The sequence below is a fragment of the Littorina saxatilis genome, linkage group LG13 (genome assembly GCF_037325665.1).
Source record: "Littorina saxatilis isolate snail1 linkage group LG13, US_GU_Lsax_2.0, whole genome shotgun sequence".
NCBI lineage: Eukaryota > Metazoa > Mollusca > Gastropoda > Littorinimorpha > Littorinidae > Littorina > Littorina saxatilis.
Genome location: NC_090257.1, coordinates 5040570 through 5065942, shown reverse-complemented (window position 1 = coordinate 5065942; position 25373 = coordinate 5040570). Strand labels below are relative to the sequence as shown.

Genomic DNA, 25373 nt, shown 5'->3' with positions numbered 1-25373 from the left:
GAGTCGCCCAGGTGTGTGCGTACTTAGGCGTAATGAGCCACATGCACTTCTCGCAGAATGACTGAGATCTTTTGTGTGCCTCAGTGGTGACAGGGGAGTGGAAAATGGATACTGTCTCTGAGTCTGCAAATTAAGTTGACCCATGTCCATCCCAGCCAGGATTTGAACACATGACCCTTGGGTCACCAGTCTGGTGCTCCACCATCACAGCCACCAGTGGGGAATAGAGATGAGAATGAGCCTTTTATTTTCAATGGGTAACATTTTCACCCTTTGAACCCGCAGGATTAGAGACTTTGAGCCTGTTCTAAACTTTGATAGACTAAAACGGCACACTCAGATAAAGAAAATTAAACATTGTAAATACTCTGAGAGAGAGAGAGAGTGGGAGAGAGAGAGGGAGAGGGAGAGAGAGAGAGAGAGAGAGAGAGGGAGAGAGAGAGAGAGAGAGAGAGAGAGAGAGAGAGAGAGAGAGAGAGAGGGAGAGAGAGAGAGAGAGGTTTGATGATACAACAATACAAGAAGAGCAAACGCTCGATCGAGTCACTTTCGCAGTTCTGAATATTATATGAGGCATCAGATGGACAGGAAGAAATTGCTATTCACAACACAATGAGTCACGTTCACATAAAATTTGAGCCCGGTCACTTTTATAGTTTCCGAGAAAAGCCCAACGTTAAGTTGTGTGTTGCCTAACAGAAAAGGCTAGTTATCTCCCTTGTTTTTCTGATAACGTTCGTAAAAGGCTACAGATGTAAATACTTTGATGTAAAGAATAATCCTACAAAGTTTCAATCACATCCGATGAACTTTGTCAAAGATATAAAATGTCTAATTTTTCCTTTGACGCTGACCTGTGACCTTGAAAAAGGTCAAAGGTCAACGAAACCATCGTTAAAGTGTAGAGGTCATTGGAGGTCACGACTAAACAAAATATGAGCCCGATCGCTTTGATAGTTTCCGAGAAAAGTCCAACGTTAAGGTGGTGTCTACGGACGGCCGGCCGGACAGACTAACACTGACCGATTACATAGAGTCACTTTTTCTCAAGTGACTCAAAAACGGCACACTCAGACAAACAAAAAAACTTAACATTGTAAATACTCTGTTCACAAAAGAGAGAGAAAGAGAGAGAGAGAGAGAGAGAGAGAGAGAGAGAGAGAGAGAGAGAGAGAGAGAGAGAGAGAGAGAGAGAGAGAGAGAGAGAGAGAGAGAGAGAGAGAGAGAGAGAGAGAGAGAGAGAAAGACGTTTGACGATACAACAATAACAACAAGGAATATATAAAGCAACCTCAAGGTGTTTTTGTTTTATTTCATTTTAATATATATCATAAAAAGACCCTGGAATAAAAATACCATAACGTTGCCCACATTGATTTCAGAATCTCTTGAACACAACCACAACCTCCAAGTCATCATGAAAATAAGCAAACATGCACATTCAAAAATCCAGTTATAAAAATCTCACACATTCCTTTCAATGAGGATATATTGTTTAAAAAAAGATAATGTGATAATAAACACATCAAAATGAAATCTGCTAAGCCTTATCTTTACTGGTGTTTTTTTTAAGTACAAATTATGCCGTAGTACATAACAGTTTCATACTCAAAACAAGTAGGTTTGTTTGTTTGTTTATTTGTTGCTTAACGTCCAGCCGACTACGCAGAGCCATATCAGGACGAGGAAGGGGGGGATGAAGGGGGCCACTTGTCAAGCGATTCCTGTTTACAAATGCACTAACCCATTACTTGTGTCCCAGCAGGCTTTAGTAAAACTAAATTAATACCTACTGGAAGATTACCAGTTTCCAGTATGTTAAAATAGGCTTAACCTATCTACTGCTGGACTTACATCAGAACACTAACAGATTAAACTATACATGAATCGCGAGACAAGCGGCAAGAGAAGAGATTTTTGGAAAAAATACAGGTGAATGAGCAAGAAGGCATAAAAAAGAAAAGAATTCATGAAGAAAAAGAGAGCATGACAGGAAAGAGGAACCAAAAATCTACCTAACAGCAAACTAGAAAGCTCCTGCGGTTCCAAAAACAGGAGGGGCCTTTAATTTCATAACCGCAGTGCCCCACTGCGGGAAAAACAAGTAGGTAAGCAAGCAAGCTAGCAAGCAGACAAAGAGCAAACAATCAAACCAAAACCAAATACCAGACAAAAATATATACCGTATTTTTGGTACTATAAGGCACTGCCCTGTTAAGGGCGCAAATACCCCCACTTTTAAGGTTAAAATGAGGAAAACTCACAATAGGCGCTTCCAGTTTATTGGCCGCAAGTCAAAGGAAGAATACAGAGCGGAAATATTGTTGCTTCTTTGGAATACATTGTGGCTACCCTGTTTGAGCAAAAACTGCAATCTTTCTCTCTAGCATTTAAGTAAAGGAAGAATAAGCAGTTTGATAATGGTTTGAACACACACCCATGGCGCACACACACACAGAAGAAATAAAGAGAAACAGACAAGAAGAACAATGAAAAAATATGTTGATCTGTATTGTTTGAGCATTAGCCTACATTTGCAAGAGTAGCAAATGTTTCAGCTGCAAGTTATTATCATTTTTCAAGTCTCCTTTTGAAAATCTAAAATTAGCTTGAAAAAGCAACACTACAAAATGATTATTTCATATTTTTCAACTTGAAATTCACTTGAAATTAACATGATATGGAATGTATAAGTCAGGTGGAATGGAATTCTGCATCCAAGCAAATCATGTACAGGTGTAAAGTATACAAACACAATCAGTAAGCCCTGCATTCAAACACAGTACATGAGCAAGAAAACTCCCTGTAAGAATCTGTCTCTGAAACACTTGTAGAGCCCATAAAAATCCCAATTGTTTCTGGAAATCGTCCATTATACAGGCAAATGATTAATCAGCATACAAGCTTGTAATTGGCAGGCGTACTGATCTTCCAAAATAGTGAGACCATTTATGTCCATAAGACTGATACAATGTAATATGATAAGGAATAAAAGACAAGAGGCGAAGCCATCAAGGCTCACGTAAGAAATCGACAAACAGTAACACAAACTCAATCACTCCGTCACACATACACACACACACACACACACACAGAAAGAGAATAGGTGAAACTGTGCAAGAAAGCGAGACACTAGATCTAGATCTGTCTGTCTGCATGTACACTAGTTTCGGCCCGCTCAAAATAATAATGACCGAGACTTTCAGTACTTCCTTCGCGTGACGTCTAACCCTCTTACGTCATAATGTGACGTCAATGTAATGTGACGTCTTCAAATGTTAGAGTTTCTACCACAGACAAACACACGCACAAACACACACACACACACGCACACACACACGCACGCACAGACAGACAAAGTTACGATCGCATAGGCTACACTTACGTGAGCCAAAAAACAACACTCCCTATGACGACATGAGACCGTCTTCCAGACATGTTCTTGATCATATCAAGACTGATCATATCTGTGATATCTTGAGCTCTGAGAATAAATAAATCCCTAAAATCTAAAATGGTGTTGTTCTTCCCTTCCCACAGTAGCTGCTTAACACATATATTCAATCTAACCCCAAATAAAAGTTAAGTACAATAATGTCACTAAATGTTCAGCAGATTTAAAACAAACTGATGCAAGCCAAAGAAAGTATATTTGAGGTACATTGTATATGTTACAAGTTTTAAGTATAAATCGCTGGTGTCATTCTAAAAAAACAAAACGAAACTAACTACAAAAACAAACATCGGTGTGTTATTTTTCTAAATAACAAATACTGATTTCATTTGAACAATTAGAACAAAAAGCATCAAACCAGATGTTTAAAATGACACCAGTAGCAGCAGTTGTACACTGCTGCATGAAGATTAATGTGCATGTAATATAAAACACTTCATCAAGAAAAAGTTCAGAGTTGAACCATCAAACTTGTTGTATCACTTTCCTCCCAGATCCTTTCACTGCAAGCAGTCAGAAGCAATTCTTCAGTTTGTTTTATAAACAAATGGAGAACAAACAAAAAAACAAATAGAATAATAAAACATTAGCACCACTTTTTGTATCTCAATTTAACAGTTTCTAACTAAAACAATTGGAGTAGAGAAAAGTCAGGAAGCTTTTCTTCAAGAAGAAAGAACTGTCAGTTACCTACCCAGGGTTTGCTATTTTGTATGGCTATCTTGCAAACTTTATATATTTATATAGAAATCTAAACAACAAAGTGACTGTGGTAAGATGAACAAAGTTAAAAAACAAAGGATTACTGTACTCACCGATACAAAGACGACACAAGACGATAACGAATTTTCGCTTCCATCAGGAAAAACAAGAACACAAAAGACAACAAAAAGCAGACGCAACACGGAACGAACAAGGTTTGAAAGAAAATGGAGGGGAAACATGCAAAAAGGGGAAGGAACTCTAGGAACGGAAATGAATGAAAGGGGAGAGAAGTGGTTGGATGATGTCAAGGGCACAGGCATACAGACTAAAAGTAATACACATTTATAAAGGAGGGGGGGGGAGAAAGGGGAAAAAAAGGGGGGGAAACACACGCACGCACGCACACACACACACACATAACACACAAAACCAAACACATAAACACATTTATATAGGCTAGGGTCAACCACAGAGGAAAAAGTCTGAACATTTTAGTGTCAATTTTGAGGGGACATATGCCAAAAAGACTGCTTTTAAACTTTCAGGATCAATGTACCATGCGTACGAACCAGTGCTATTTGAAAAGAAAACTCTGAGTATTTAAGAATTCATTCAGAAGTTACAGCTAGTACAAAAAGTGGTGCAAATATTTTGGTTGTTACCCTTTTTGTGATAGAAATTTGTTTGAAACTCATTCATGAACACTTCTGACAAACTGATACTCTTGCTTTGTCCTTCCCAAGGGCATGAGATCAAAATATATGTACATCATGGTTTGCCAAAAGACAAATTAAAATCAAAAATTATGCAGTGACGTGAACTCAACCAAAATCAAGTGAGTATAACTATGGAACAGATCTCAGCAACACGGTAAATTGTGCATGATTTTGTGCTTAGCACACATCCAAACATATACACACGGACACACACAAGTGATTGTTGAACACACACACACAACACACACACACACATTGTATTAAATTGTACAAATTGGTCATACAGACATAAGACTTATAAGAACTGGAAAATGTTTCCAACAAGTTCTACAAAGAAAGTTTGACTTCACCATGGATTAAAATGCCTTGTTTTCCCGGAAAACATATAATTTTTTTGTCCTTGAGTAATCATATCTCCCATTTCAGAGTGCAGAGAAAGAGATCACATTCTATGTCAAAACAGTTGAAGCAGAAGACCAAGTTATAAGAGTGACACAGAAAAAAATCATACACAAATTCTGTATTATCCTTACGTCAGTGATTGTGCTGTAACCGTTGTCCAAACCGGTATTTCATGACGGGCACAGAACCCATTCAAACCGATTTCGCGTAATGGGCAGCGTTTTGCCGAAAACGCGTAAAGGCTTCTAAAAATTTGCCCATTTTGCAAAATCAGCAGCCACTTTTTGGTTTTAAAGTTCTCAAATGCCTGGGATATCATCACACTTAGACAACTAGATACTCGAATGGATAGATATTGCAATAATCAATAAGTAATGGCGAGTTATTGCAAAAAGTGTCGTTTTTGTGCATTTCCGGAGTTATGCTCGACACAGACAAACATAGACCATAAAAAATATAGTAGGGAGGTAAAGCAATGTTAATTCAATGTTCTGGTGACACAAAAAGTAACAGACTGACTGTCGCTTTTGCAAAATGGGCTAATTTTAGAAGCCTTTTTGCATTTTCGGCAAAACGCTGCCGATTTCACATAATTCGGCACGACATACATATTTATAGTCTGGAGAAAGCAGGGTCTTAAAAAGGGATGAAGTCTTAAATTGTCTTAAAAGGGAGGTTCTACTGTATTTTGAGCATTCTGCTGGTAAAATACTGAAAATTTCCGGTTAACATGATCCTTCCTCATGTGTTTTCCCAATGCTGATGGTGTTTGTTACATGGAGAGAAAATGTCTTTCGTTATGTCAAAACAGATAAATACAAAGCAAGCACCATTTTGCTGAAGTGACACAATGTATATCGTGACTTATGCTGATTGTTGAAAAATCTTTGACGTATACATTAAGCATAAATGTACAAAAATGAACAGATATCTAATACATATTCATCATTCTGTAGCATACATTTGTCCCAGCAAAAGTGTGACAGGAGCTACATGTAGCCATCTTTATCAGAAAAGGTAAATTCCACTGCCACTGGCCGGAGCTTGAAAAATGCTTCTGCACAATACTCAAATTAATCACTGACGAACTGACCCAGTCAACTGGAAAATTAAAATTAGCTACCTGAAGTAAACTCCTTTGAAAAGGCATTCACTATACATACAACAGAGAGTCACCATAACCAGCACACAAAACCTGCATAGCAGACATGATGTATACTTAACTCATTGTCTCTCAGGTACGGATATATCCGTACCCACTCATATGGCGCTATCTGACCAGGTACGGATATATCCGCTCAGACTGTTAGCTTCAGTCGCTTACTGTAACGTCAATCTAACGCCTGCATTCCAGCGTGTTGATACACAGTTACTAAAATTCTGAGTGACCTGCTGCTGCACAGCTGGTCTCCTCAAAAAACAACTTGGTCAACATAGGTGGGGTAGAAAGTGTTAAGTATACATCTCAGTGTACAGGCGTACTAACACAGTGGGAACATTTAAGTACAAATTAAATTAATCTCATCGGCATTATTTTCCCTTCCATCACCTTTTCAACAAACCATCATACAGTGGAACATCCCTCATAAGACCTCTAAAAATCTGAGAAGAACTGGTGTTAAAAAAGGAGGGAGTCTTAAAATGGAGGTAAATTTACAGACTATGAAGATATTAGCATCTTGGGAAACAAGATCTTAACACTTTCTCCCCCACCTATGTTGACCAAGGTTTTTTTGGGCCGAGACCAGCTCTGCAGCAGTAGGTCACTCAGAATTGTAGTAACTGTGTATAAACTGTGTAACAACACAATGGAATGCAGGCGTTAGATCGACGTTACAGGAAGTGACTGTGTGTACGGATATATCCATACCAGGTCAGATAGAGCCATATGGGTGGGTACGGATATATCCGTACCAGGTCAGTTAGAGCCATTTGGGTGGGAACGGATATATCCGTACCAGGTCAGTTAGAGCCATATGGGTGGGAACGGATATATCCGTACCAGGTCAGTTAGAGCCATATGGGTGGGAACGGATATATCCGTACCAGGTCAGTTAGAGCCATATGGGTGGGAACGGATATATCCGTACCTGGTCAGTTAGAGCCATATGGGTGGGTTCGGATATATCCGTACCTGGTCAGTTAGAGCCATATGGGTGGGTGCGGATATATCCGTACCTGGTCAGTTAGAGCCATATGGGTGGGTGCGGATATATCCGTACCTGGGAGACAATGAGTTAAAAGGAAGGGAGTCTTAAATCAGGGGGTCTTTCTTTCTTTATTTGATGTTTAACGTCGTTTTCAACCATTCAAGGTTATATCGCGACGGGGAAAGGGGGGAGATGGGATAGGGGAAAGGGGGGGATGGGATAGAGCCACTTGTTAATTGTTTCTTGTTCACAAAAGCACTAATCAAAAAATTGCTCCAGGGGCTTGCAACGTAGTATACAATATATGACCTTACTGGGAGAATGTAAGTTTCCAGTACAAAGGACTTAACATTTCTTACATACTGCTTGACTAAAATCTTTACAAACATTGACTATATTCTATGCAAGAAACATTTAACAAGGGTAAAAGGAGAAACAGAACCGTTAGTCGCCTCTTACGACATGCTGGGTAGCATCGGGTAAATTCTTTCTCGTCCCAACCAATATGGGACTCCCCCTAACCCGCGGGGGGTATCAGGGGGTCTTAAAAGGGGGGTTCCACTGTATAACTTTTTAAAATCTTGATCAAAACCTTCAAAGATATATCGAAACCGAAAAGCACGCTGTCATCTGACCAAACCCTTTGCCATACATTTAACACACAGAGAGAGAAAGACACTTGCAAGTATCACAGTAGGTCACCCTATGTCTGTTGTATACTAATAGAAGACGTTCGTAAATGAATCAGTTGTAAACTGTGCAAAATAATTATTACCCCAACTTTCGTACCCCAACTAAATCATTCATTCCTGTGTCATTGAGGATTTTGTGACCCCTGTAAAAAAATCTTTGGCTCGAAAAGAGTGCCAGATAGCCAAGTGAAGTGCCTTAAATGACAGAAAGTTGGAATGAAATAACACGGCTGTAGTATTATAAGACAGTATGCCTGTTGTTAGTTGTTTAATTTGTTGCCCCACAGTCTGTGTTACATCTTCGTTCTGTTTTACATCTGTATGCTTTTATGTGAGTTCTGTTTTATTGTCAGACTTTTTATGTGTAACTATGTGTCTATTACTTATCTTACGTGTTTTTTCCATCTTTTTAGAAACAATTTTTGTAGATTATCTTCTATAACTATAAGTGGTCGTTGTCTATGAATTGCTTTTAATGCTTGTATGTTATTTATTTCGAAAACACTTTTTCAATATGTAAAATGGTACATTTTAATGTCTAATGTAAAGCGCCATGAGACTGCCATTTGGCGGTGAACAGTGCTATAAAAGAATGTTTTATTATTATTATTATTATTTGTTTGCTTTAGCTGGGGTACAAAGGTTTTTGTTATAATTTTGTTGCACAGTTTAGTGTGTATTGGCTGTGCACTGTGAAAGAATTGCACTCCTAAAAAAATACAGTGAGGCAAATACGTGTGCACCTTTAATCAGTAGAGACAATCGATCATAGCATCATAGTGAATAACAAGCTCCCTTCAATATGATGCTCTTTTCTGTCAAAAATACGCTCATCATAACTTTTCAACTGTAATTTCTCATGCTTGAGATTATAAAGTTAGTTTGAATTGATTTGATTTGATCGTTGCTGGATATTCACTAATGCCTAGGCCCTGATCACTCCCAACCACTAATCGGTGGCCATGCAGCCACGCTTGCCTCACTGTTCCAAAGGGGACTAACTCTTCCACAGACATAAAAACCCTGACAGTTATTTCCAAAATTATCTACCTCACTTTGAACCACCATCTAAATTTCCTTTTTCTAAGCCTGAGGGCTCTGCCTTTCTCTGTTTTTCCAAATAATCATTGCAACAGCAAAACTTTCTCAGCAACGGAAAATTATCCTGAACACATTTTGGCTGAGAGCCGTACATGTTAATTCGACTGATGCCAGGGGTGACGATGTAACGATAGCTGGAGAAGTTGCGAAAGTTGGCCATGATGGTAGCCTCATAGAGGGCGCCACAAGGACTGGTTTCTATCTGAAGCTGGTAGTGAACCACATCTAGGTCAGCTTCCTTGCTGAAGTTTGCCTCGCGTTGATCTTCGTCCTTGGACTTGCGGAACTTGAGCACCTGTCAAACACAAAAAGTACATGAAAGAACAAACAAAACAATACCCAAACTTCTGCATCTATCCGCCTTAATTATTGTGCCGAATAAAGAGTCAAGTTTAAAAACGGAAACTACCGTATTTGACGGATTACAAGACGCACCGTTTCATAAGCCGCACCCCCGACTTTTAACAAAAAAATTGGGACGAGCCACGTATAGGCCGCGACACTATATTAGCCGCCGTCGAAAAAAATATAATCAGATCGTGTCAATCAATCAAAACAACCAGGCAAACGAAAGTACGGTATTTGGCGAAATCGGCTCCGAGAATAAACAAGTGAAACAAAGAAGAAAAGTGAAAAAGTTTGAAGAAAAATATCACACACACAATTTGTAACCAACACACACATGTAGTCCCGCCCGGAATAAGCTTTTTTTGGATGATTTACGACTTTTGCGCACATTTCGAGCAGACGAAAACACAACATGGCGGCTCTCGCTCCTCCAGCTATCGCGAGACACAAAAAAACGAAATCTCGCGCGCGCAAGATCCTGATACATCCGGTGTTTCTCTGTACGCTATCTTGTCACGACAAACGAAGATTCGCGAAAGAAAGAGAAAAGCGCCGAGTCTAGAGTAGAGAGCTAATAAAGTACCGGTAATCGCTAATCGAGCGAAATGAAAATCCGCGGCGACTTCCATTAGGTGAATGCTATTCAAGTTTAGGTCACGTTTTAGCCGCATCTTTTTATAAGCCGCAATGTGTAAGACCTTGTTTTCTCAGAATGTCAGTTTATAACCTCTGTAAATTTACCCCCATTTTAAGCCAGGCCCCTCTTATATGTGTAATACCTTGTTTTCTCAGAATGTCAGTTCATAACCTCTGTAAATTTACCCCCATTTTAAGCCCCCCTCTTATATGTGTAAGACCTTGTTTTCTCAGAATGTCAGTTCATAACCTCTGTAAATTTACCCCCATTTTAAGCCCCCCCCCCCCCCCTCCTCCCTTTCAAGACTTGATTTTCTCAGATTTTTGGATGTCTTAAAGGGAGTTCCAATGTTTTACTTGAGCACAGCCACACCTACCTGTTCATTAGGGATGACCACCTGAGCGTTGTGAACTTTGACCAGGTGTAGCTGAGCGCACTGCTGCCTGCGCTGTTCAGTTTGTGCGTTCAGGTACCACATCAGCTCCTTGGCCGCTGCTTTCACAAACTCCTCACCGGTATCCACGGTAACCTGGTGCAGACAGGAACACCAGTGCATGCTGATGCCAGCATCTTCGCAGGTACGCCCAACAGGTATCTTTTTCAAGAGGCTGATACTGCGAGCACCTGCCCGAACCTGGTCGTCGGCGCGCGACAGATTCAGAATGTCCAGCAAGGTTTCGTGGATGTCAAAGGGCGTGGAGAGGCGCTGCGTGTTGGTCACGAGGTTTTGATGCAGGTGGGGGTACATCTGTCGGAACTTGTGCGGGAACACAAAAGACATCATCGGCAGTCTCTCCTCGAGTTTTCCCTGAATGGTGTAACGCACCTTGCTGTAACGCGCCCCGTGGTCACCGAACACAATCAACACAGTCTCCTCCAACACCTTCCCCTGCTTCAGGCGCTGAAGCATGGCGACAAGCTCATCGTCAATGTACTCAGAGGGGTTATTGTCTGCGTGCGTCAGCTCTCCGTGAAACCCGAATGCAAACCTGGAGACGTTGTGATACTTGACAAAGAAATCTTCCAGATAGCGCAGCATGAAGTGATGATGGGCCGTGTCTCCCGTGCAGAATCGTTCGCTGTTGTGACGCAGGCTGCTTTCCCACACCGCCTGCCAGAACGGACGCATGTAGTGGTCTGTCGGAGCGTTCTGGAAACCGTTCAGACGTAGGTTGAAGGTTGATAAGCTCGGTTCATCTTCAGCAAAGAGTGTAGCATACCCGTTTTCTTCAAATCTTTTCCAGATTAGAGGATATTCATCCAACGTTGACGCATCGATTCTGGATATCCGTACTTCTGGCAGATCCATTTCCGTCATTCCTAAAAGAGGTGCAAGAAAACACTGTTGTAAAGAGAGCAATACAAGATCCAAAAGTTAAACAAAAAACACACTGTATACAAAAACACTAATTAACAAGAAACTGAGAAAAATGTAACTGTAAAACATAAAGAAAAACACCAGTTGGACCAAGAACACCTGTGCTCTCTGCAAAGTGACTGTCCTCATCTCCATACAGGTGATTTCTACTGCGAAACAACTAGTGTAAGTATGCTGCACACTTCACTTTTATCACAAAGAAAACACAAACAAACCAACAAATACAAGCAACAACCAAAATCACTTTACTATACAACTTTCAAATTCAAAATGAAAAATTGTGATGAAATTTCTCTTAAAGCGTCTTATCAAATGTGGACATTTTTACCCACCTGCCTCCATTTTTACTTGCCAGAAATAAGTGTTACTTGTCTGTGCCATTATGCTTTTAAAATGCCAACGAAAAACATGGTCATATTCTATTTCTTATTTATTTTTTAAATTCATTTTACGACAGTGGACCCACTCCTCTCCTTTTAGAATTGTATTTTGAAACTCTGGTCTTCTTCTTCTTCAGCGTTCCAGAATTGTTCTGGTTACGTGTGAGCTCGTTTGCCCATTTGGGTTCACCACACTATACTCTGAGAGCATAGTCAGCTTCACTCCGCTTTCGTTGAGTAGACATGCTGGTTATTTTTGTGTTTCCATAACCCACCGAACTCTGACATGGATTACAGGATCTTTTCCGTGCGCACTTGGTCTTGTGCTTGCGTGTACACACGAAGGGGGTAAAGTCACTAGCAGGTCTGCACATAAGTTGACCTGGGAGATCGGAAAAATCTCCACTCTTAACCCACCAGGCGGCAGCGACCGGGATTCGAACTCACGACCTCCCGATTAGGAGGCTGATGTCTTGCCACTGCGCCTGTCGGAACTCTGGTCTAAAAGCAGGAGTCTGAAATTAGGCCAAAAACAAAAATAGGTCTGTTTACGGTAACCCGACCGACCCTAGTTTTTTCGCGCGACCCTGGACTTTTTTTTTGGCATTTGGGGAAGAAAAAGAAAAAAAAATCTTGTTTTTTGGGCAAAATAACGTAAAAATATGGTTTTTTTGGGGGGGAAAAAAAAAAAAAAAAAAAAAATCCCGACCTACCGACCCTATTTTTTTGGCCTATGTTACCGTAAACAGACCTTTTTTTTTTTTTGGCCTTACATTTACAGAAGTCTCATCTGCTTTTGGGTCTAAAAATAGGGCCTACAAAGGCAGGGGAACCTCCCTTTTATGACCTCAAACAAACCTGAGAAATTCAGGTCTTATAAAGGAGGGAGTCGTAAAACAGGGGTACATTTACAGAAGTTATGAAGAGAAAAACTGAAAAAGCAAGGTCTTAAAATGGGGGAGGGCTTAAATTTGGAGGTCTTAAAAGGGGGGTTCCACCGTAACCAGAAAAACTTATCTTCTTCACATAATCACCCCACCTGTCAACATCGGAATGATGGCAGCAGTTGTGGCATCTCCTACGATGTTGTAGTTTTCTAAAATAGCTGCTCCCAGATCGTCCTTTAAATACTTGTACGTCTTGGGCAGCTTGCGTTCGTAACACAGATGTGACATGGAGTCGAGAGCGAACATGAGCACGTTCAGTTTCATAGGTTGTTGCTTGGAGTTAGACGCTGCCTGAATTTTTGAAATTCGCTGAAAAACCTGCGGCTTTGGTTGAAGCTGCACCAACAGCTGATCAAAGTCACTCTCTTCCCTATCAGGGTTGACAAAGTCGTCATACTCCCACAAGCCATCAGCCTCATGCCAGCTGTTGTAATAGTTGTCGAAGATGCTGGGTACGTTCTCTTCAGCTTGGCTATTTTCCTCTTCTTTATGTTGCGCCACTTTTTTTTCTACTTTTGAAGGGGTCTCTTCGTCACTGGCGTGTCCATCTTCCGCTTTTGTTTCATTGACACTGCCCTCGAATTCATGGTCTTCTTCCAGCATTCCTTCCCGTTTCTTCTCTTGTTCTTCAAGCATTTGTTTTTCTTCCAGGGTGGTCTTCAACACGCACCGTATGCGAACAAAGTCACTGTTGATGCTGGCGTTGAAAGGAGCGGTGTCTACCTCCACAGGCTTTGCATAAAATTGCACAGTATCGTCCGCTCTCTCAATTTTGTAAAAGGAGCATTTTCCAATTAGTGATGGCTCTCGGATCACAGAAGTGTTCAACATTAACATTCCCTTGTGTGAGAAGAACATACCATTTCCTGTACAGTTCAACAGTGGCATGCTGTGATATGCAAACTGGTTTGTGTCATGCTTTAAGTCAAGCTTGGGGTGAATGCATCGCGGCTGCTCTAGAGCTCTGCCCTTTCGCTGTCTCATCTGCTTTTGTAAAATCCTGGAGAACTCCGACACACGCTTTTTATGTTCAACCTCCTCAGGGCTCAGAGTCCTTGCAGCAGCATCATGACATAAGTGGCGGTTAGACTCCATCTCCCTGTGTCTTAACGGAGACATAGAGGACACAATAACATCGTCCAGGCACATGTTAATCCATATCACCATGACGCCGAAAAAGGTCACCCCCAGGAACAAGCGCTTCCCAGGTGATCGTGGGATTCGGTACATGAACGACAAAATCTTTGTCTGCCAATTGTTTGCGGCGGTTCTTGTTGCCATGGCACCCAGGTAAGCCTCTGCAATACCTCTCAAACCAGGGAAACCTGCACGCAAACATAGTACATCATGATCACATATAAAAGGAACAATTAAAGGTAAATAGAAGTAAAGATTCTCAGATTGTTTTACTGTTGTTAATGACAGAAGAGAACAAACAAACAAATTAAAGCAATAGTACATGTAGTTTTTTGTTTTTTAATTGAAATTATGAATTCTGTTATCTAATGAGCACAAAGTCTTCATTGTTGCTGTTCGCACAATGAACTTACCCCCCCCCCCCCCCCTCCCCCCAACAACTAAAGCGCCTAAAACACAAAGCATAGCTATATACTCAATTCATCAAACAAGGCTTAAGCACATACTGCCCTCCTACCTGAATTTAAGTTCTCCATTCTGATATATTATTTTAGCAAGTTATTTCAATATTTTCCTTTGGCTAAATTAAGATTTTTTATTTTTTAAAATTTTTTTTATAACTTATTCAGCCACAAATATAAACATATTCTACATACATAAAAAGCAAATAAGCCTACAAAACCGCTCCAGTCCAACCATATTCCGCGTACACAATCATTACTTCCATCCCCATTTTGAAATATCGCAACAACAGACTTCCAGATACATAACACGATCATATGTGTTCTCTGTTTGCAAGTTTGTCCAGTGTCTTGTCCCCACATAAAGCATATTAACTCTACCTGTCCCAAGATAGGCCAAATGGTTCTAAGAGGACGTTAAAACTAGTTATCATCATCATCACAATGAACTTAGCATTTATCGTGTTTCATACATTGAATTTTCTGGGAATTAGATATCAACCGCACTGATGTTGACAACATGAAAGCCCCTGTTACATGTACGTTACACAAATTATTTCATGTGTGTTCCTGTCAAGGTTAAGACAATTATCTTATCTTATTCGTCTAGACACTTTTACTGGGTACTACTTGTCTCCGAAAACCCCATCTAGACTAACTAAATCTATCTTCCAAGTGAAGTATTGGACATGCCTGTGAAAAGTATAAGCCTGATTCATGCTACATGCACCCTTATATTTGTGTTGAGAGCCGGATTTTTGACGAAATCGATGCAACAATTTCAGTGCAAGGGAGGTAACTCTTGTTACTCGAAAGCACAAGTATTGATGACGTCGTGTGATTAGTGCTTCCGCTCCTTCGTAAATCCTCGCACAAACACGAAAATAAAGCCATGATTGGTGAAAGTTGCAAATATAAGTCACGATTGCAAACAATTATGTAACAAAACACAATCTAAGGACGAATTTTCTTAATTTCTGATGAGGTTTTCGGGGGTTTTCGGAAGTTTTCGGGGGTTTTCGGAGACAAGTAGTACCGCTTTTACTTTCTAATCTCAGGCACATGTAGGTCATCTCAGGCATATGTGGGTCGTCTTGACATAAGAAAAGTTCAAACAGTTTCTGAAAAGTCAGATAGCATGCATGCATGCCCACTGAGATTGTTTGCAAACTGACAAGCTCTGCCCTGACCTCACATCTTGGGAAGAAGTCATATGTATGGAACAGATGGTGTGACTTAATTCATGTGACATAATAATGTATTAATCAATAGTTTATTTTTTATATCAGGCACATCAAGAAAGAAAGCTGTTCCCCTTGTCACGCATACACACACACACACTCTCTGACATCCCCCTCTTTCAAAGAGGGCTCATGTGCAATGGATAGCGACGTCACTTTATGTGATACCCCCCGCGGGTTAGGGGGAAGAATTTACCCGATGCTCCCCAGCATGTCGTAAGAGGCGACTAACGGATTCTGTTTCTCCTTTTACCCTTGTATAGAATATAGTCAATTTTTGTAAAGATTTTAGTCAAGCAGTATGTAAGAAATGTTAAGTCCTTTGTACTGGAAACTTGCATTCTCCCAGTAAGGTAATATATTGTACTACGTTGCAAGCCCCTGGAGCAAATTTTTGATTAGTGCTTTTGTGAACAAGAAACAATTGACAAGTGGCTCTATCCCATCTCCCCCCTTGCCCCGTCGCGATATAACCTTCGTGGTTGAAAACGACGTTAAACACCAAATAAAGAACGAAAGATTTTATGTGATGTATTAATCAATATTTGTTCATGTCAGACACGGACTGAGAAAGAAAGCTCTTTACATTCTTTCTCTCTCTCTCTGTCACGCACGCAAGTGCACCACCAATCATACCTAGGCAAACGAAACATAACATTCAAAATTTAATCCAAAAAAAAACCAATCAACAATTATTTAAGTACGAATTTCCCAGTTAATTACTCTTGCAGTTACAACAGACACCAACACACCCACACCACACTAACTCACTCACTTCTAGCTCACAAACACAATCACAATTTTCAACAAAATACAACCACTTAAAGTAGTAGACGTAATACCCTGGCTACACATGATGTTCGATTAGTTTCCCGTCTAGAAGACAAGAAGTTCACACGATTTCGCTCCGAAATCTCAGCTGAAATGCATCGTCCTTACGACGAGAGGAAAACAAGTTCGTAAATTGTCCAGCGACAATATGATAGGAGTTCTCGTGGTGACGAACCACGCCAAGTGACGCACACTTTTCCCAACTCCCAACCATTCGATGATCGTCCGAACGACGAAGAGACCGATGACCACGTGGCGACGAGCCACGTATCCTCAAGGTGATACACACACCCTTAACCAGAACCAGCTACACCACAATGGTGAGGCGTGATGCTGGTGACAAGAAGACTCCATACGCTGGATACTTCCCCAGGCCATCCCCAAAGCTCCAAGGCAACCAGTCGTCGAGATCCCCGACAGGACAGTAGAGTGCACAGGTAAGCACCCATAAGCCTCAGCCTTACACGAAGGAAACATCCCTCGATGATGCGGTGGCGACGTGCCATCCGCAAGACGCTGCATCCCCGCAGCAGGAGACTGGTACCACTGCCAGCCAAGCTCCAGCCCTCCAACGACGAGCCATGGAGTTGGCGAGACCCCCGACAGGACAGTAGAGTGCCGAGGTAAGCACACATAAGCCCCCATAAGCCTGGAAAAGAACTCGGCTTTTGTCAGGTTCGCACATGGGTTATATGAAATAACCCAACCTCCATACACAACCATATCACAATTATAATATCAATGCAGGAAAAAGTCCCGTTCCATATTGTATCAAAACACGGTTCACAATTTAGCTCCGCTAAAAATGGCGAGCCATACGTCTACAAAGCCGACAATAAGCAAAACAAGCAAACAAGCAAAACGGCACAAGCAAAACAATCAACGCCGACCTATGCTTTAAACATTTCAGGTTAACTTAGCAAAGAAACCATGCATACACGTGGTCAAACAACAAGAGCGTGTTTTCTTCTAATTCTGTCGCTACCTTGTGTTAACAGAACGACTGACGTAGCAAAAACAGAACGAAACATAGCATACGGTCAATAAAAAACTACTATGAAACTGCAATACAAAGACTGTCCTAGTCTTCCTTATGCAAAAACGTAACTTACCCAAACGGCTTATGAAACTGCTACCACCCATCCATCCACAACGAAATACTGGTGGGGTCTGCTACGTTTAGGTAACAGAACAACACCTCAAAGCCTTCCCACCCCACACCAAAAATCGTAATACACGTGAAAAAGAATGACACGGGGAACTCCACCCGCCGGTAACCTTCGCTCACACACTCCCAAAATACAGGTAACAGGTAACAGGTAAATCCCGTGACAAATTTTACACTACGCAGCCCTTTTTCTGTCACGGACCGTGACACTCTCACTCACAGTCACACACACACACACAGACACACCCGCACACCAAACATACACCAGTGATGGTGCTTATATTTGTTCAAACTGGTACACAAACTTTTATGATGACAACTATCCAGAAAAAAGGTAGGCTGGTCATTGGAACCAGTAAGAGTCCAACTCAGAGTACTGGTTTTGTTGTTTTACCAGCGAAAAAACAACCCGGTCGTTCTAAAAATCAACCAGTAGGTGCATACCGGCAGCTAATTATTTTCCGGTAAACGCCAATACTGATACACACATCACATAACTTTACCCTTTGGTGTAAGAAACCTACAGAGCTGTGTGAACATATCACCTGAAGGGAGAAAAAAACAAGTCGCGTAAGGCAAAATTACAACATTTAGTATTAAACAATGGCGACTGCACGTGAGAGGGAACAATAAAGAGACCAAAAAGCAATGTACTCACGTTAAAATGACGAACACGGAACGAATAACAGCGACGTTTCAACCTAAGGGTCTTCTTCAGGCACAAAAACACAAAAATACACACACAAAAAAGAAGAAAGACGATAGAACAAATGAAGAGAAGAATAACTGACAAAACAACTGCACTGCACAAACCAACAAATGACAAAGACCTTGTCATTTGTTGGTTTGTGCAGTGCAGTTGTTTTGTCAGTTATTCTTCTCTTCATTTGTTCTATCGTCTTTCTTCTTCTTTTTTGTGTGTGTATTTTTGTGTTTTTGTGCCTGAAGAAGACCCTTTGGTCGAAACTTCGCTGTTATTCGTTCCGTGTTCGTCATTTTAACGTGAGTACATTGCTTTTTGGTCTCTTTATTACAACGTTTAGTCAAGCTGTCGAACTAACAGAATGAAACTGAACTTACTGCATTTTTACAGCAAGAGCGTATACTTGTAGCATCGTCAGTCCACCGCTCGATGCAAAGGCATTGAAATTGACAAGAAGAGCGGGGTAGTAGTTGCGCTGAGAAGGATAGCACGCTTTTCTTTATCTCTATTCTTTTTAACTTTCTGAGCGTGTTTTTAATCCAAACATATCACATCTCCATGTTTTTGGAATCAGGAACCCACAAGGAATAAGATGAAATTGTTTTTAAATCGATTTCGGAAATTTTATTTTGATCATAATTTTTATATTTTTAATTTTCAGAGCTTGTTTTTAATCCGAATATAACATATTTATATGTTTTGGGAATCAGGAAATGATGTAGAATAAGATGAACGTAAATTTGGATCGTTTTAAAAACAAATTATTCTTTTTACAATTTTCAGATTTTTAATGACCAAAGTCATTAATTAATTTTTAAGCCACCAAGCTGAAATGCAATACCGAAGTCCGGCCTTCGTCGAAGATTGCTTGGCCAAAATTTCAATCAATTTGATTGAAAAATGAGGGTGTGACAGTGCCGCCTCAACTTTTACAAAAAGCCGGATATGACGTCATCAAAGGTATTTATCGAAAAAAATAAAAAAACGTCCAGGGATATCATTCCCAGGAACTCTCATGTCAAATTTCATAAAGATCGGTCCAGTAGTTTAGCTGGTCTGAATCGCTCTACACACACACACGCACAGACAGACAGACACACACACACACACACACACATACACCACGACCCTCATCTCGATTCCCCCTCTACGTTAAAACATTTAGTCAAAACTTGACTAAATGTAAAAAGTATGAACAGAAAAAACCCACTGTGCATTTGATCAATACTGTTTTTTCAGAAGACTACATGCAGGCTTATGGTTCCTTTGTCTCCTTTTTGCTTGACAGGCTAACATCTTTTTTTGTAAACTGATGAACAGAGAGATCGATCTTCACTAAATAGATATATCAGGCATGGGAATTCCAAAATAAAAAAAACTCTGAAAAAAGGCCAAGGTCCAAGGGAAAATGAATGTTAGCATTTTAGACCAATATTTTGATAGTTCTTGTGTAAGCAAATAAAGGACAGAGAGACAATAGTATGTATACATTTAATTTAATTGACCTTTTATTTTGCCGCGGACAATTTCTGATTTTCGCTGAAACGTATTTTCCTTTTCGCGGAAATCCGCGGACAATTCCCATGCCTGATATATAGCTCCTTCACCCCCCCCCCCCCCCTCTTGAAGCAAAATCTCAGGGCCAAAACAATGACATTGTTTGTGCTCTCCTAATTTACCTAGTGTGCAGACTGTAAAGCTGACTTTGACATCTTAACATAAACCTGATTAAAACACCGATAAAAAATATTAATTCACTGTTTGTTTGTGTGCTGCTCTACCTCCTAATAGGAATACCAGCTGACACATTGACAATCCAAGGTTTCCCACTGCTGTCACTTAAAGTGTCAGCTGTTATATACACATGCTCCACCACATGCTGGCAATTAAAGTTAAAGTTACTATACAGCTATTCGTTTGTACAAATACAAGTTTCATTGAGTTTCATGCAAGGAGTCAAAAACTGCAAATTTTGTACGAATTAATTTTTGACTGCCACTGGGCAGGTCTTCGTCGCCCTCGACCAGGCTCACATTAAGTCCTGTACGTGAACCAATTACGTCAAAAGCCTACATGGAAGTCTATTAGTCTCGGCGAGAGGGAGAATGCGTTCTGTTTTTAGTACTTTACGTCAAGACATTTTGTGTGATGACGTAAGAAAATTGTAAATGATGGTATGTAGGTCCATTTTGGCATACTGCACACAGCCTTCAGCCTCAGAACGTGTTCACGGGAAATGTTAATTACTATTTGGCGGCGGATGCGAACTGACAAACCGCATGCATGCAGTTTCGTTTGGCTGGCAGCACTAAAGTAAAGGTATGTGTAGGCATCTGTGAGATAGTTGTGGGAATTAAGCTCCTGGCTGTTTATATTGTAATCTGCAACAAAATGACAAATCTTTGCTCTCCAGGCTGTGACTTTAAACAATGCATTCCTTTGAAAGTGAAACTTTCAGTCTGCAGGACTGGGTGGCCGAGTGGTAACGCACTTGCGCTCGGAAGCGAGAGGTTGCGAGTTCGACCCTGGGTCAGGGCGTTAGCAATTTTTACCCCCCTTTCCTAACCTAGGTGGTGGGTTCAAGTGCTAGTCTTTCGGATAAGACGAAAAACCGAGGTCCCTTCGTGTACACTCCATTGGGGTGTGCACGTTAAAGATCCCACGATTGACAAAAGGGTCTTTCCTGGCAAAATTGTATAGGCATAGATAAAAATGTCCACCAAAATACCCGTGTGACTTGGAATAATAGGCCGTGAAAAGTAGGATATGCGCCGAAATGGCTGCGATCTGCTGGCCGATGTGAATGCGTGATGTATTGTGTAAAAAAATTCCATCTCACACGGCATAAATAAATCCCTGCGCCTTGAATATGTGCGCGATATAAATTGCATAAAATTAAAATAAAAAAAATTAAAAAATTAAAAATAAATCCCTGCGCTTAGAACTGTACCCACGGAATACGCGCGATATAAGCCTCATATTGATTGATTGATTGAATATATATGGCAGCTTGCGTGAGGCACAAAACTTCTGAGTGTGATCTGTTTTACCAGGAACTGCACCCAGCGCTTTTCCTGGCACCCGGGAAAACGAACACCACCAGGAAATGTAATCAACTTGGCATGGAATTACAGCCAAACCTGCCTTGGTGACCATCTGCCCACAATGACCTCCCAAAAGGATCCCTGATGAGTCGTTTAACAAAATTCCCCTTTCCTTAGCGACCATGCATCTGCATGTCCATACTATAGCGACCACTTTTGGCCGGTCCCTTTGGGGGTCGTTATAGACAGGTTCTTCTGCGTTCGTGGGCTGAAACTCCCACGTACACTACGTGTTTTTTGCACGAGTGGATTTTTACGTGTACGACCGTTTTTACCCCGCCATTTAGGCAGCCATCATCGCTTTCGGAGGAAGCATGCTGGGTATTTTCGTGTTTTTATAACCCACCGAACTCTGACATGGATTACAGGATCTTTTTCGTGCGCACTTGGTCTTGTGCTTGCGTGTACACACGGGGGTGTTCGGACACCGAGGAGAGTCTGCACACAAAGTTGACTCTGAGAAATAAATCTCTCGCCGAACGTGGGGACGAACTCACGCTGACAGCGGCCAACTGGATACAAATCCAGCGCGCTACCGACTGAGCTATATCCCCGCCCCTATAGACAGGTTCGATTATAGCTCCTTTGCCAAAGTAGAATGCAGCATGGGAGATACTATAAACAAATTTGATCAGTGTTGTTCTCGGTCTTCAGTAACTGACCGATATATATTTTAAATCTGAGGCATTGGTCTTTATGACCCTCGGCGGTCAACTGTCCCACAATTTTGCCATTTAAATAGGGAAAGGGCTCCTAATATGGGCCACTTTTTGTTTCATGCTGATAACTAGCTTGTTTTCTTGCGAAGAAGTTTCATTTTGTGTTTGGTAGTCCTTCTCTCTTAGGTTAACCGTTAGGCCTAATTAGAGTGAAATAGCTTTGATAGACATTCAGCAAAACTTAAATACAGAAAAAAATCACAAATGGTCCATATTAGGAGACTGGGCGCCTAATATGGACCAGTGGAGAGGCCTTCACAAATCACTGTAAAAAAGCCCCCTATACTTCAAAATAATATGATACAACTTAGTGTGCAGGTCAGACTAATTAAAATATGCTTTAGATTTATCTGTTTTGGGTTGATGAGAGCATTATTTGAAGCACACCTGAGGAAACTAAAGAAGCTTATAAAAAACATAGTGAAAATAAGTGAAATTATCAACTTCTACGAAAAGAAGACTATTTGTTATATTATTTTGAAATCTCCAGGGCTAGTTATAGGTTATTTTTAGCAAGCTTCTTGATGAATTAATGAAAATAGCCTTTATCTTTAATTTTCTTCGATTTGTTGAAGGTGGTCCATATTAGGAGACTCACACATACTTTGATATTTTGCTATTATTTTTTGTTTGCAGTAGAAACTCGGGGTCAACACTGCTAAAATGTAACAAATACGGTCTTAGCTGTCATATATAGCAAGTTTTGTGTGATAAAAGCTTTGGCTGTGGACAGAAACGAGTCCGTTTTAGGCGGCAAATTTAGAGTGAACGCTGCCAAAAGTGAAAAAAAGATAAAAAGCTTAACGGTTTTGAGGTTTGTGTTTCTGCAACTGTTTTGACACGTGCAAGTTATCCAGAGAGGATGAATACAGCGAATGAAATTATTTTGAGCGCTCTAGCGCCGTTAGTTTGTCAGAACTGGGGGTGGTCCATATTACTATTAGGAGCCGGTCCATATTAGGAGCCCTTCCCCTATAGGAGGTTTGACAGATAATTTTTCTTGAAGCCAGAATATTTGGGCCCACACATATTCAGGTCTAACTGACTTATTGTTCTCTGAGTCTGGGAACACTGCAAATCATGATCACTAAATGTTCACGCCGGGGGAGTGTTACGGCAGAAAAATCGCCGAGTGTTACGACAGCATTCTGCAGTCCGGTAGTCAACCATGCAGGTTTCGAGCGCGAAAGTAGTGTTACTTCCAAACTAATAATTACTGTGGCGTAATTATCGAAGCCAACAAAGTTTATTTGTTCTCAGCGGATTCATGGTTGCATGAGGATTAACATGTTATCGGCTTAATTTTTGAGGTTTCTGTTTCAGATTTGTGACAGCGTCCTATTTGTTGATATTGTTCTATTTGGGGATTTTTTTTTAATTGGTGGAGATTACAAGAGGCTTGAAGCAACAAATGTCATTTGATCAGGTAATGTGATGTATTATAACTGAAATGCATCAATAAGCAAGTGTGTTTGTGATCGGCTGAGGAAAAGAGCATGTGTATTTTTTTTGGTACGCGTCGCTGTGCAAGCAGTTATGGCCTCCAGCAGTGCACTGATACGGCCGCCCCGCTTCTCTGTTACGACAGCTGACTGTTTCGGGTATGGCAGCCGGCACTCATTTTATTCGTTTAATAATATGTTATTGCCAAAGTTTATGACAGTTTGCAAACAAATATGAACGGGTTTCACTACACATTGGTTGTGCACCGTCGTGTTATCATAAATTGTGATTCCCTGCCCTCTTTTATTTAATGTCGCATTCGTCACAGTTTATATCTTGAGTTTTTCTACTCGGCGATTTTTGCAACGGTGATTTTTCTGCTGTAACACTTTCCCCGGCGTGAATGTTGTAACTCGATCTCAGTTTGTAAATTAAATGTACCATTGCATCCGTGCGTACAAAAACACTGATGGATGACGGTAGGGCGCAGGGGAAGGCAGGGGTGGGACTCTCTTGTGATGAAAAAAGAGGAAATCCCTTTTTTCTAGGGGTGTTCAGGGGCATGCACCCCCGAAATTTTTTGAAATGGTACATTAAAATCTGTGCAATCTGGTGCATTCTGAGACTAAAATTCAACTCGTTTGGATCAGGTACAAAAGACATTCTCCTCACTCCCCCCTAAAATTAAAAAAAAAAAATCCCACCCAACCAAACAAAAAACCCACTTTCACACAACAATGGTAACATTGTAATGGTGCATACTAACGTAATGAACCATGTATCCATAATACAATACTGGCAATAGTATGATCCAAGTGACGCCCCAATGCATTGAAGCTCAAAATGACTATCAGCAGAGACATACATACTATGTCTCTGCTATTAGTTATCTGGAGTTTTCAGTCAACACAATTTAACTCTCAAGCCTCCAGTGTTCTGTTCCATCTTCATTTCTCTCTATATCATTCAGTCAACAAGTTATAGATACTGTGATGAAATTGGACGCGGAAAAATAGATTACTCTAAGTTGTATCCGCGGAAAAGTCCCACCTCTGGGTAGGGGAGAGTCTGACTCTGAGAGAGCGAGCGGGGAAGAATGCAACAATAATGGTCATTTATGACCGTGGTTGCAAAACAGAAGAAGAAGAGGCAGGCAAGATCGAGTTAGAGTAGTTTAGTCGGACCCACTCAGAGAGAGGGGAGCTAGACGCGGAGAAAGCGAGATCGAGAGGAGAGAGAGAGAGAGAGAAGCAAACACTGAAACAGTTGTAACATGTCTAAAAATTGCAAAACATCCAGCCTTACCCGAACGTGAGAAAACTCCGCCTGATTCAAACCACACGACTTTCGTGAAACGTGGACAGAGTTGGGATTATTGCTCTGGGGGATTCGTGTCAAAAAAAAGAACGAAGACATAATGCAAGAGGGATAACGCTTACAGACAATTGTTCCCCCACCCAAACACCACCCCTATACTAACTCACGGTCAAGGTCAGTTTATCAATATATTAACCTGTGACCACGGACCTACATTCTACAATGTAGGTCCGTGCTGTGACTGTGTTTTTCAGTAACAAAAATGACGTTTGCGAAAAAAATACGCTATATTCATTGCCGAGAATGTTCAAACAAGTCAAATTGTTGTCCTAATGCGAA

General features: G+C 40.8%; 1 protein-coding gene across 1 annotated transcript; it reads right to left on the bottom strand.

The window, feature by feature from the left end:
* Positions 1-1292: 1292 nt before the first annotated feature.
* LOC138945930 (uncharacterized) lies at positions 1293-25176 on the bottom strand. The gene is made up of 4 exons (XM_070317451.1): positions 25023-25176; positions 13003-14235; positions 10582-11525; positions 1293-9515 (listed from the first exon to the last, which is right to left on the bottom strand). Exons 2-4 carry the CDS (start codon positions 14189-14191, stop codon positions 9171-9173), a joined length of 2478 nt encoding a protein of 825 aa, XP_070173552.1. The 5' UTR covers positions 14192-14235; positions 25023-25176; the 3' UTR covers positions 1293-9170.
* Between the last annotated feature and the right edge of the window lie 197 nt (positions 25177-25373).

What these genes read in the sequence shown, in the direction of transcription:
- LOC138945930 (XM_070317451.1), bottom strand. Translation starts at nt 14,191, where the DNA reads ATGGCAACAAGAACCGCCGCAAACAATTGGCAGACAAAGATTTTGTCG. An exon ending in CATCATTCCGATGTTGACAG is followed by an intron (nt 11,526 to 13,002) that starts GTGGGGTGATTA and finishes CACCTCTTTTAG; the next exon opens with GAATGACGGAAATGGATCTG. An exon ending in TGGTCATCCCTAATGAACAG is followed by an intron (nt 9,516 to 10,581) that starts GTAGGTGTGGCT and finishes TGTGTTTGACAG; the next exon opens with GTGCTCAAGTTCCGCAAGTC.